This window comes from Styela clava, chromosome 8 (genome assembly GCF_964204865.1).
Source record: "Styela clava chromosome 8, kaStyClav1.hap1.2, whole genome shotgun sequence".
In the NCBI taxonomy this organism is placed as follows: domain Eukaryota; kingdom Metazoa; phylum Chordata; class Ascidiacea; order Stolidobranchia; family Styelidae; genus Styela; species Styela clava.
This window is the reverse complement of record NC_135257.1, coordinates 8,735,109-8,747,734: the sequence shown is the minus strand read 5'-3', so window position 1 is coordinate 8,747,734 and position 12,626 is coordinate 8,735,109. Positions and strand designations below refer to the sequence as shown.

The following is a 12,626-nucleotide window of genomic DNA, read 5'->3' as shown; positions in this document are numbered from 1 at the left end:
TATCACCAGAAATGCTCAATGAAAGAATTAAAAGGCGTTTTCTCGATGCACTCTCTGCTCTGGATTCATAATAATAAATAACACACAATGTCTTTGAATGACCAAGGCAATGGTTGGAATGTGCCCCATGGCTGCATAAATGAAGTACGATTAGCAAGGCAGTCTCAGACTGTAACTCAATCTACTGCCCAACAAAAACCGTTGGCTAGACGGCGTGGCGCATCGCGCTAATCGTTAGGAATACGTTCGCCACCGCACCTCTGATTGTAGGCTGTGGGTTCGCATCCCATGCGGGGTTAAATATGGGCGAGAGGATCGCTGGACTCCTCACCGCCGTATGGTTGGTCACGTAACCGCCAGTCGGTCACGGATTCCTCCACCATCAAGTCCATGCATCTCAAAATAAACAACCACATGATTAATTCCTTAACCACCCGACATTGACTGGTTACCGGACAAGAGGCAGTGGTTCACCATATTATGATTACGGCCTCTAATATCGCTTGTCGCCTTGATATAACCGAATTCATCGCTCTACTACAGTCGAGCCCATTTTGGATTTTAAATGAACTACTCGAATTACATTTTCAGATTTCGCTGACGATAGGTTTATTGAACGAAAACATTTCCACAATTGAACTTTCATAGACGAAAAATTTCATACAAAAATTACCTAGGTCTATCAAAATGTATATTAATAATTTAGCAGCTTTGCTTAGTCACTAAGTTATAACCAAATTGCACAATAGGTGCTATATATCGACAACTTTCCAATCTTACGTTGCTATGACTGATGCTAACAAAACCATTGGGAATGTTTTAGACCACTATTTAACTATTTCTGATTCAATTAGTATCAGTTTCCATAGAAATTGGAGTTTCAGCTGTTGTTGAATCAGTTTTTGCAGGTTGATGAATTTCCAGTCTTCGAGGTCCATACAATAACACATATGCAATATGCCAATCGCCTCCACCAGACAATTTCAAAATATCTTCACCTTTAACAGGACTCACAGTATCATCATCACATTTCAACCAATCATCTGTAGAAATATAGAAGGATATTCTCTTAACGTTTAGTATAGTAGGAACAATAAAGTAGTATGTTGTGGAAAAAGGTAGAATTAATGAAGGACAGAGAGATTAGAAAAAGTTGGCAATCCTTTCCTTTTTGCAATTATTTCTTTTTTGCGTATTATTGACTAAAGCAGGGTTTCCCAAACTTTTTCGGCTGCGGACCCCCATTTGTGAAGCTTAGTTTTGATAGACCCCCACATCCCATGTCATATCAATTTCTGTGCCTAACCAACGAGGAAAGATGAATTTTTTATTTACAACACCAACAACATTAATGTGATGCATGAGGTTGCTTTTCACTGCACAATTTATCAATTCTCGGACAAGCGAACTCCTTGGTCCGACTCTACGTCAAGTCTGATAAAATCTAGAAATGCTGCCTCACACATAAAGGTACAGACTCTTTTCATATTGTTGCGGACTCCCTGTGCAATCATCACAGACAACCCCAGTTTGGGAAACCCTGGACTAAAGCATTCTCTAAATATCAGATTTTGAAAACACAAAGCCAACATTTCTTAACTTATGGAGGTACATGAAGTTGTTCTCCAACCATATAAAACTAACCATTTTAAAAGATTTTGAACCACACAGTCATCTTAATGGAGGTTACCACGTACAATAGTCTAATCACACAAAACTTATTCTAGTGTATAAAAAAGGGGAAAAACTGAAATGGGAGATACAATACCTCCTTTCTTTTTAATCCATGCTACATAATGTCCTGATGAACTGGACCTTCCTTGATGAGTTACAATACCTTGAAGTTCATAATAACCACTATTGGATGATCCAGGATCTGAAAGTGCAAAGATGTGATATGGCTGGTCTCACGGCTATGGTTAGTCAAGTGGCAGCATGCATATCGGGTATCCTAAATTTAATTTGATTAATCTTTCCATCAGATGTGACTTCTGGAGGAATGAATGGGCTTTATTTTGTTATGTCAAAAGTTACGTATTATACCAGTGGCTCTTAACTTTTACATTCTGTGCCCCCCTTTCAGAGACTCAACACTCTGTGGCACTTATTCAATGGCTTTCCATCAGTTATTTCACTCATGAGATTTGAATAATAAAAGCCAACAAATGGTAGTCAGAGAATTAAACAAAGTACAGTTGCAAATGACTGCTCCATGCCCTCAGTTTGAGAAACCTTGTATTATACAGTGTATTTGGAGCCTTATCAAGTCCATGCATCTGAAAACGAATAACTGGATAACTAATCCCATACCCGACATGGACTGATAACCGGACAAGATGTCGTGGTTCACCATATGATTAAGCCGTATAATCGGCTTTCCTTATCATTATAACTTCCTGAACCCACTGCGCCTCGAATCTTTCATTCAGAGATAATTGGTTACAGAACTTCTGGTATCAAAACGCAGGAAATTTATAAATACCATTCGAGTCACATCTAGTAGATCTCATTTATACTATATTTCTTACCATTTTCAAAGTCATAACGTTCATATTCCACATCTTTTTTCTCTTGTTTCAGATTTGCTAATGCATCTCCTCCCTTTAACTTGATTGCAGCTTTTTCTTCATTTTTTCTCTCTTCTTCTGCAAGAAATTTTTCTCTCATTGGACTCAACTTGTTTTGTAACTCAGGAGTACACAATTCATACATATCAAAAGTCATTGGAAACTTCACATCCTGTGTATAATAATATGTTAAAGGATAGTATTGAAATACTATATACTTATACACTGATTTGCTTATCCCCTTAATTTGCTTATTCCCTTTATAATTCCACCCAATAGATTTTAAAATTTTTATTGTGATAGAATTTAATTTGGGCCAGTCCTTAGCTAAACACTACATTTCTGTGCTTCATACATCAGTTACATGCTGATGATAGTTATCAGTGAAAACAATTTCCATTGACTATTGCTTCAATATATAAGTGCTACAACCAGATATAATCTCAATACAGTTGGCCTGGAGGGACTCAACTATGATGTCATCATAGGTTAAAATATCTGGTTTGAATCCCATGCCCAATACTTCACCCAGTGTGTAATGAATTGGGGGAGGCAATGCCCAGCAGGAAAAATTCCAGTCCCTTACATATCAGCAAGTCCTTGTCCAGAGCGAAAAGTGAATAGATATGACACATAAAAAATTTAATATTTCATACTTTTAAAATTTTGGCGTTTATGTTTCCCTTTTCTTTGAAAAAAAATCTGACCATCTGGATACAAAGATATGATGGTAATCTGCTGATTTTACTCTGAAAAGTTTATATAAAATGAAGTTAAAAGCAATTTATATAATGAGGTTGAAATGAATTCGAAGATTCTAAACCGAATGCATATACATAATTTTGGAGTGAAAAATACAGCTTGATTACAATAGACTTCACTTTACATAGGAAATCATAAAAACTCAGTGAAGACAATGTTTTTTTCGCCTATTCTGCATTGTTCATATAAATTTCTATGAATTAACAACAACTTCTTCAACTTTTCTGTTCAACATGACTTAAAATAGGATACATTCAATATTTTACATTTGCAAATATTATTTTAGAATATATTCAGAATGATATATTTTCAGTTTTCGGCCATCCCTGACCACAACTTCAGTGAGTTTTGAACTTAAGACTTTAGATTTTGTTAATATGATAAACTCGTCTGGTCAAAGTGTATTAAGTTATCATGAAAGAATAATTGATGAATGGAAGACGTTATAGACATAGTTAATAATTGGCATTCCAACGGTATTTTCTGAACTATGTTTTTCATTGTTATATTTACCTCTCTTTGATATTTGGCATCTCTTCCTAGAGAGGGTGAATGCTTTGTTATTTCTTCACAAAGTTTGGATTTGATTCCAGTCATCATGTATTTAACTTCTTGCGATATAAAACAATTAACTTGAAGAGATGATTCTGGAAATTTTGTTTCAGCTTCTTCTATTGCCTCCTCGTCTTTGCATTTCATTCTATGAAATTTGTCATTATTTTTGTTGTAAGAAAGAAATTTCCAAGCTTTATTTTTTCAATCAATTATCATGTGTGAGAGTGCTATGGGCTGACATCATTTTGGCTCACACAAATTCAAAATGGTACTTAATTTTGAGCAGCAAACTCACCCCCTAATCAGTAATGACCAATTGCACAATAAAATTTAAATTAATATAAGAAATTCTTTTTATATATTTCATGTATCGCTCTCAGTATAGAATACAGGACACAACAAAAAAGAGTGTGAAGTGCAATATAACATTCTAATATTGTTTATAAAATTCTAGACATAAAACAAAAAGTGTAGCTTCTGAAAAATGAATAAAATCCCATCATCAATTTTCCCATCAATAAGTGAGTATAAAAATTTGATCCATTCAGATAAGCAGATAAAAATCTACTCTTTATTTAATAGCCAAATACGGGTATTTTTTACTGTGAACTGTATTCATGATAATATGTAAATATACATTTATTGTCAGTATTTCCTAGTAATTTCCACCATTATAGCCAAAGAAATTCACCAAAAATCTAATCTTTGTTGAGGATTATGATTTAGAACAAAGATACTTACGTTACACTATAATCAACTCCAAAAAATTGATCAATAAAATCTTTCCTTTTTCCAGTTGATTTTAAGTTCTGTTGAAGGATTCTCATGACTTCCATAATACATTCATTAGCATCCTAATATGATAATATTCTTGGTTATGTACAGATCGATAGGCACATAAAAAACTACCTCTTTTTTTCTTTTAGTTGGTTCCTAACAGTACACTGACTGTCACACTATTGAGTATAGGCAGAAAAAGACATTTTTTAAAAACATTTTTTTTCGTATGAGAGTTCTCTCAAGCAATTCCTTGATAATTAAATTTCAAAGTTCACGTGAGCTGCATCTTTTAAAGTTTGAATATGTTGAGCATGGTTTACAAATTCGGGACACTCATGAGATAAGAAAACAAAAGTAATTCAGTACTAAATTGCTCTGATGTACAGTGTACACATAAGAAATGAAACATGAGCAAATAAAGTTCAAGCTTACCTGCTGCATAAAGTGTCCTTCATTATTCTTTTCAGCAAATTGAGGACATTGCTTCCTAAGTAAATGGAGAAGGAACAAGGGAGGAACTTCAGCGTATTTCTTTTCTTCCATTTGAGAATATAAATCCCTTAAACTAGCTGTGATAGAGCCAGAAACATCTGTCTCTATATTTGATAAAGCTTGGCCGTTAAATCTGAAGAAAGAAAATTGAAATAATTAGATGGAAAAATAAGAAAACAAAGAGAATAAAGTTTAAAGTGCTATCTTGCACAATGCATTGTTCCTGCATTTACTCAGAGTAGGACAACGAATCCAGCTCCAATTGATAAGAAAACTGATTTATGCGTGCTATCTTTAATAGACTTATAATACTAGGTCAACTTAATTTTTTCGAGTTTCTGCAGAAAATTTTGACTTCAATTATCACTATTTTAGATAAAATTCCAACCATGACTAAACAGTACACAAAATCGTAAATGGCAATAATGTCTCTCACTCTCAATGGAAGAAAAAGAGAAGCCAAAAAAATGTTGCAGATTTCAAACTCTATAATTTACTTACTGTTTAAGTGCATCACCCAATTCAGGAACTGTCTTCAATAATTGAACAGTTGAATTCATGTAACAAGTATTGCCAAGGTTTTGTAGGCCAGTAGAAAGATCCATCTAAATATAGTTTCATTTAGGATTACGTGGGTGACGGCAGGCCTGTACTATTCAGAACATAATAAATAAACCAAGGGTTCGCAAAGATCATATTAATAAAATTATAAATATTTATCATTTTGACCCTTCTGTTGATGAGTTCCCACATCATAAATATATCCAATAGATAAATATTAAATATAACTGATGCTAAAATGATAAAAAAAACTTACAGCAGATACTAGTTGAGACTCTGACAAATCTTCAAGAAATACAGTTTTTTCAGCTGGCTCTTTGGGGAGTTCGGCTGCTGATCCCATCATGAGTATAGTAACTCCCTGTTTAACAATGAACGTATGCATAATAGCATAATATTTTTATACCAAGAAAAAAGCACAACTAACACCAATTGTACCTTATGTAAAATATGATACTATTACGTTGGCCTTCCGTTTTACCCTATACCACCAACAAGTAATTCTAATTATTATACATGTTTTTCCCATTCAAACGCACGAATTGTAGATGTTACCAAAAGACAACCATTTTTAAAGATTCTCTCATGGATGAGTAGACTTTCTCAATTCATAAAATCATTTGAAAAATTCATCTTTGCATTTAAAGATTTAAGCGAGGTGATGTGGACTGAGTAAATGCAGAAATGATGATCACTATCTAGTTTTGATTACAGTTAAAGCTTTCTTACGATTCACTGCAAAAATTTAAAAAACTGACGTTTTTTAATTTAGCTTTTCCCCAATCATCTTTTATCACGACCCCTTTCAACATAACTTTCTGCCGTTCAGGAGCAACATTTGTCAGCGTGAATAGCTGAGCCTTGAATACTTCTGGAGGTTCGTCTGTTGACAATTCAACAGCTTTGTATATCTCCTTCCCCCATTTAACATTGACTGAAAAAGAATTAGTGTATATGGAATTAATATAAAATATTTGAAAAACTTTGTATGTTATTGTGCACTTGATATACGGTACCGGTACTGTTATAGCATGAACTGAATGAAAATCTTTGTTCTGTGGTTATGTTGTGAAAATAAATAAACATACAGACATACAACTGTCAGACTGTGTTAGCAATATCTAAATAAAAATAAAAAAACTGAGAACACCAAGTTATAAACACACTCTCTCATTATTAAAACAAGTTTTTTTTTTATATACAAAAACACATTTCTTACCAGTAAAAACAGGCATCTTTGAATTTTTGCACTACTCCAGAAGTTTAACAGCAACTTTATATGATACAAAAATGACTATATTTTATATACAATTAGGCCTAGAATATAAATTACCCCTACCAATAGACCTAAATATCTATAGAATACTGACAATACACATATATTGATTAGTATGGAACCGTAGAATAGACGGTTCTACTACAAACAGCAAGTGTTGCAGAAAATTTCGAAATGAGGACGCATCAGGAAAGGCACAACGCAGACAACGCGCGTTCGCACAAGGAATGACGTCATCGCATACAAAAAAAAAAGAATCCCTCAGAGCCCTGTGGTAGAACCGGTATGTTAGTCGTTGGGTAGAACAAAAGACATATTTGGGGTGTCAAAATAGGGTTGACGAAATGCGTTCGTTGCGTGTCAAATATGACTTCTATGCTACCAACCCCTCTAGACCCAATCAACTCACGGCCAGTGAAACGTACCTTCTGTAATTCACTCAACTTGACTCAAGACTTCAACCCAGATAAAACAGGAACATCATTTGAAATCATAAATGTATATATACTGTATATATAATGTAATATATAATTGCCATAAGGTATTGTTTTTCCTAGTTAGCAGGTAATCTATTAGTAAGTGTGAAAAGTTGAATAGATAACTAAAGTTTGAATTCTCCATCTAAGAAAACGCTCGCCACCGCATCTCTGACCCCCCTGAGAGTTTCACAGGTTCCAATCTCATGCGGGGATAGTTATGTGCGAGGGGATTGCAGCTCTCCTTCCACTGAGGGTGGTTCACACGACCGCTGGTCGATTACGACATCCCCCACCATCAAGTCCATGCTTCTAAAACGAATAACTGGCTAACTAATCCCGACATAGAATGGTAATCGTACGATTATGCACCTTGCAATCTGTCCCCAACCACAGATAAATTCTATTCTAAAAACTACCCAAATTGGTAAGCATAGTTGCGTTTTAAATTGAAAGAAATCTTCATTAATGGTCAGAAGGTGTTGTCTGATTGTTTTATTAGTCAGCAGGTAATTAATTACTGATCTGATACACAAACTTGGCACTGTCAAATGATGATTAGTGTTTAATTTAATTTCAGGAAAAAGGGAAGATAACCCATTATCAGCTGCTTATATGTCCCATCGGTATTTGAATTTTCGCCATCTCCAGAGAGGAAGAGAATAGTTAGAAAAAGGGGGATTTTGAAGAAAGGCAAAATGCAGGACCATTTCAACAAATTCTGTTAACTTGTATTCGTTGCAATATTACTTTGAAGTTGTTAGCATAAACATTTAATGTGTCTTTCGACTAGACCTACCACATTTTAAAAGAAGCCGCCTACACCCCTTTTCACTAGAACCATAATACTGTGAAATATTTAATAGAAATTACCCCCGAGGCATCATATCTTCCATTTGAAAGGGCTGTGGAGGCAGATACATTTTTTACTCTAAATTATGGAATGTTACTTCCAGGCTATCTTATCCTTGCTTATAGATACCTTGAGGTCAGTGACTCCAACTGACCCATGCATGCCACACTGAAAATTCTCTTGTGTACCGATAAAATTAGGCTGTTGGAGCCTTCAGACCTTGTAAACAGTCGAATCTGAGCACGATAGATTCATGTGAAACACGTAATATGCATTTATAGGCAAAAATATCCCATCCTGAGCAGCACCGATCTACAACCTCCTGCCTATGGAATCAAAACGTTAGACAAATTTGTGTACTGTGCGCATTCACAAATCTTTGCCAATCAAGTGTGCCTTTTGACTAAAGAAGATTTAGCATTGAAATGGTCAATCTCAATATCAACCTAGTATCTGCAGATAAAACCAATTGTTTTTTAAAAATACATTTTTGATGTGCTTTATTTTTCAAATATAATTTATAATTACTGTAAAGTGTGTGATACATTTGGTACCATGAATACCATTTGCAAATTAGCTTGGGTTACACCCCTCTCAAATAAAAGTTTAGACTCTTAAGTCATATCTCATAATATTCTTTAAACAAAATGTTGCGGCTAGCCGGCTACCCATCAGAATTTTCTTTCAGATCACAAAGTGGCAATATTACGCCAGTTGCATTGGCAACTGTATCTGGTTGTAGTAACGGTGTCCAACTTTACACTGAAACCTTCACTACCAGACCCACCGAAACAATTTTTTTCTTGGTAGGGTCGTCTTGAAGTTGCTTTCGTTAAAGCACAATGGACACTTTATCTCCACCAATCCACAGTAATCACAAGTTACTTTGTCATTACGATAAGCATCAATAAATGGATACTGAGGATGTATTATCAAGTCACGCAAGCTGAGGTCTTGTGCCACTGTGGTCTTGTTGCAACCTATACTTTGCCATCCATCTATTCCATGGTCGCACCCATATCTGTAAGATAATGGATACAGATAGAGTTTTCATGAAAATCTAACGATCAAGGAGTGTGAAATTTATTTCCATATCCCACTTCAGCCACTAGTCGTAAATGAATTTGATTCCGGGTAGCATATCTTATTTACCAATGACAATAAAAAGACATTTTGGATCAGTTGTACAAGCACCATTAGAATAGGATTTATCTGGGGGGAAGTTATTAGCTTTCAGAAGCATGGACTTGGATGGTGGGGAATGGTCGTAACCGATCAGCGGTCATGTGAACCACCCTCGGTGGGAGTAGAGCTGCAATCCTCTCGCACATCCCCGCTTGGGATTGAAGCCTGTGAAACTACCAGGGTGATCAGAGATGCGGTGGCGAGCGTATTCCTAGATGGCGAATTCAATTGAATTCTGGTTATTTTTTTCAGGCCCCATGGTGTTAAACTTTAGTTATCTATTCAACCTTTCACACTTAGTAATAGATTACCTGCTAATCAGGGAAACAATACCTTATACTATAAGGCTTATAACAGTTGATTATTAATTCCTTACTGTCTTACACAAGTCAAGTCTGCAACTGCAAGTAGGCCCACGCCTAGGCCTACTAATAACAGTAGTTTGTCAGCTGCTTTCCATTGAAATGAGGGAGCTTGTGAATATTTAAAGAAATTGATAACGGCACACTATTACCACATTATCACTCACCATCAACGAAGTGCTGTCCGCAAACAGTGAAACACAAGTGAGATGGCTTCTGGACTTGACACCAAGCAGTTCTGCCAATAGGCAATAGATGATATCCACATTGCGCGACGTTCCGGATCTTTTGAAATCAGTGGAATATAACTTAAGATCTATATACTATACCTACAGCCAACGGAACAATACGAAATAACCATTTTCAACAGCCAAACAAAACGGAAACGTATAATCCGACTTGCAACTGACAGGAGCCAAATGGACGTTTTTGTTTTATTGCCGTCCAGTAACAGAGTCACGTGACCCGTGCAAGTCCTCTATAAGAGGTTCCCGGAAATTCAATAACCATAAGTTTACAACACATACATAAGAACTATGTAATTCGAGAGCCCTACAGCACACTAACACAATTATGTATTCCTGTAATGTTTTGCCTGACCAAAATCGGACTTCCTCAGTCAATCATAATTTATTAGGTAGATTACAAAAAATATGGCATACATGTAACCAACAACAAAAAATACTTAATTTGTGTGACAGGAGTCGCGAGTGACCTCGAAAGCAGCGACACCAACAACGCTGATTCACATTAGCGAATAAATTTTATGTAATAACCACAAGCAGTTTACAACAAGAACAACATAAAAAGCTACATCCATTTTATAGAAGCTATCAAACGTATTTATTTTTAAGCAATGAAGTCACAAATTAACATCGTGAGCACGAAAACACAAATAAATCAGTTATTTCTCACTTAGAAATTTACCGGAAAGAAAATTGAATGAATGTACATAACATAGTGAACAGAAATATTACAATTAGTCTTTTTTTAATTTATGTGGTTATGTATTTGAACAAAGGCAATATTATTTCTAGGAACAGGACTACGACACTAACAAATGTCCGAAAAAATATATAAGTATAAATGATACTTATTAAATCAACTGCAATATCTAATTCACTTTCTTCTGAATTGTTTTCAAAATCCACTATCTCGAAAATCGACTTTTCCTCTATAAGTGTTCTGCGATTTTTGCAGTCAATACAAAAACAAATTTTGTGCAATTTAAATTGATTTTGGCACACTTGCAGTTTGCCAACTCAAGAACTGATTGGAGGGCCACATGCTTCTTCAGTGAATCATTGTTGGGTGGGAAGAGTATAATCCTTATGTTTGCCAGTGTTAAATAGACGTGCCCTGGTATCATTTACATTCTTCATATCTTCATACAGTGAACAAACAAATTCCTCAGCTTTATTTATTAATGCCTCGTTAACCTCAAAAGATCTTCATAGTTAAGAAAAAAATGAATTGAAAACCTCAATGAAGTCTCCAACATGAGTTTGATGGGCAGTTGAGCACATCTAAGCTGTTTGCAACTATTATGATTCTCATATACCTTTACGCTTCAAGACTTCTTGTTTAATCCATTTTATAGCACTGGTAGCAGCAGGGATTAGAGCCTGCGTTAGGTCGGATTGGTGGAACATTGCCGTTTTCTTCTGTAGTACAGTATCTAAAATGAGGAAGAAAATCATATTTCGAACAGCATGAGTGTAAAAATACCACTAAATACTAACTAATACCTTGAATACATAATGTATTTTATCTGATGTACTCAATGAGCGTATATATGCTCATTGCATGTACTACAGTCCAGCAGTGTTTGCATACCATTACTAGACTATATCTACACTAAATTTTGATATATTACAGTCTGAAATGCCCTAAGACAGTGGATGTATGGACTATAGACTATATTTTAAAACATCAACTGTCTGTCTGCAACTTGATTTCTCACCTCTCAATCGTTTCCAATGCTACTTTCTTTCCACTCCGGCATAACTTATCATTGCTTCCCAGGTTCTTGTCGACTCTATGAATTTGGATTTAGACCAACCGACATTGGTAAAATTGATTATTTTCTTCTCTTTCACACAACCGTGCATTACAGAAACAGCCATCAATTTCTATTTCCAAATATGCTGTGGCCTATATAGTAGTATAAGTCTGCTGAATAGTCAAGAAGAGTCATTAAATTAATCATAAACATTTCATGCAAGCCAGAAAATATCGTTGTTTGTGACATATTATTCTAGGTCTAGCCTTCCTTGGAGTTATCGCACCATACCTATTTAACAACGTCTTATGAGCTAGTGCTCAACTAAAATTGCTATTTATGGTAAGGATATACAAGTGTCCAATATCTTACTTATACTTTTCAACACCTCCTTAGAATAACTGAACTAATAATAACTGAAAAAAAACCATGGAAAGGCTACTCAACGCAAAAGCGAGCAGTAGTAGTACATCTGATATTCATCCGACCACTGGGGATCCACCTACAGCTGACTAACTTGATTGTTACGTCATGCAGAAGTCTGCGTTCATTGGCCCATGATACCGGAAAAGCGGAGGAAATAGGACAGATGGTAACACATATTTATTGTAGTAAAAGCGTCTTTTCTGTAAAACGTGCAACTTTTGGAAGTGGGAACAAGGCAATATTTATTACTAAATTTCTAAGGAACATTTTAAAATCATTTTCAGGTAGTTACCTTATGTGCGCTACGAAACTGAAAGATAAATGGCCTC

At 35.3% G+C, this 12,626-nt stretch overlaps 1 protein-coding gene across 1 annotated transcript; it reads right to left on the bottom strand.

Annotated features, from left to right (window-relative positions):
• Positions 1-579: 579 nt before the first annotated feature.
• Positions 580-7,082, bottom strand: LOC120346384 (ubiquitin carboxyl-terminal hydrolase 14-like). Its single transcript, XM_039416102.2, has 11 exons — positions 6,937-7,082; positions 6,476-6,651; positions 5,974-6,078; positions 5,658-5,761; positions 5,097-5,289; positions 4,626-4,738; positions 3,843-4,029; positions 3,224-3,316; positions 2,529-2,739; positions 1,769-1,876; positions 580-1,043 (listed from the first exon to the last, which is right to left on the bottom strand). Exons 1-11 carry the CDS (start codon positions 6,950-6,952, stop codon positions 847-849), a joined length of 1,503 nt encoding a protein of 500 aa, XP_039272036.2. The 5' UTR covers positions 6,953-7,082; the 3' UTR covers positions 580-846.
• Positions 7,083-12,626: the final 5,544 nt, after the last annotated feature.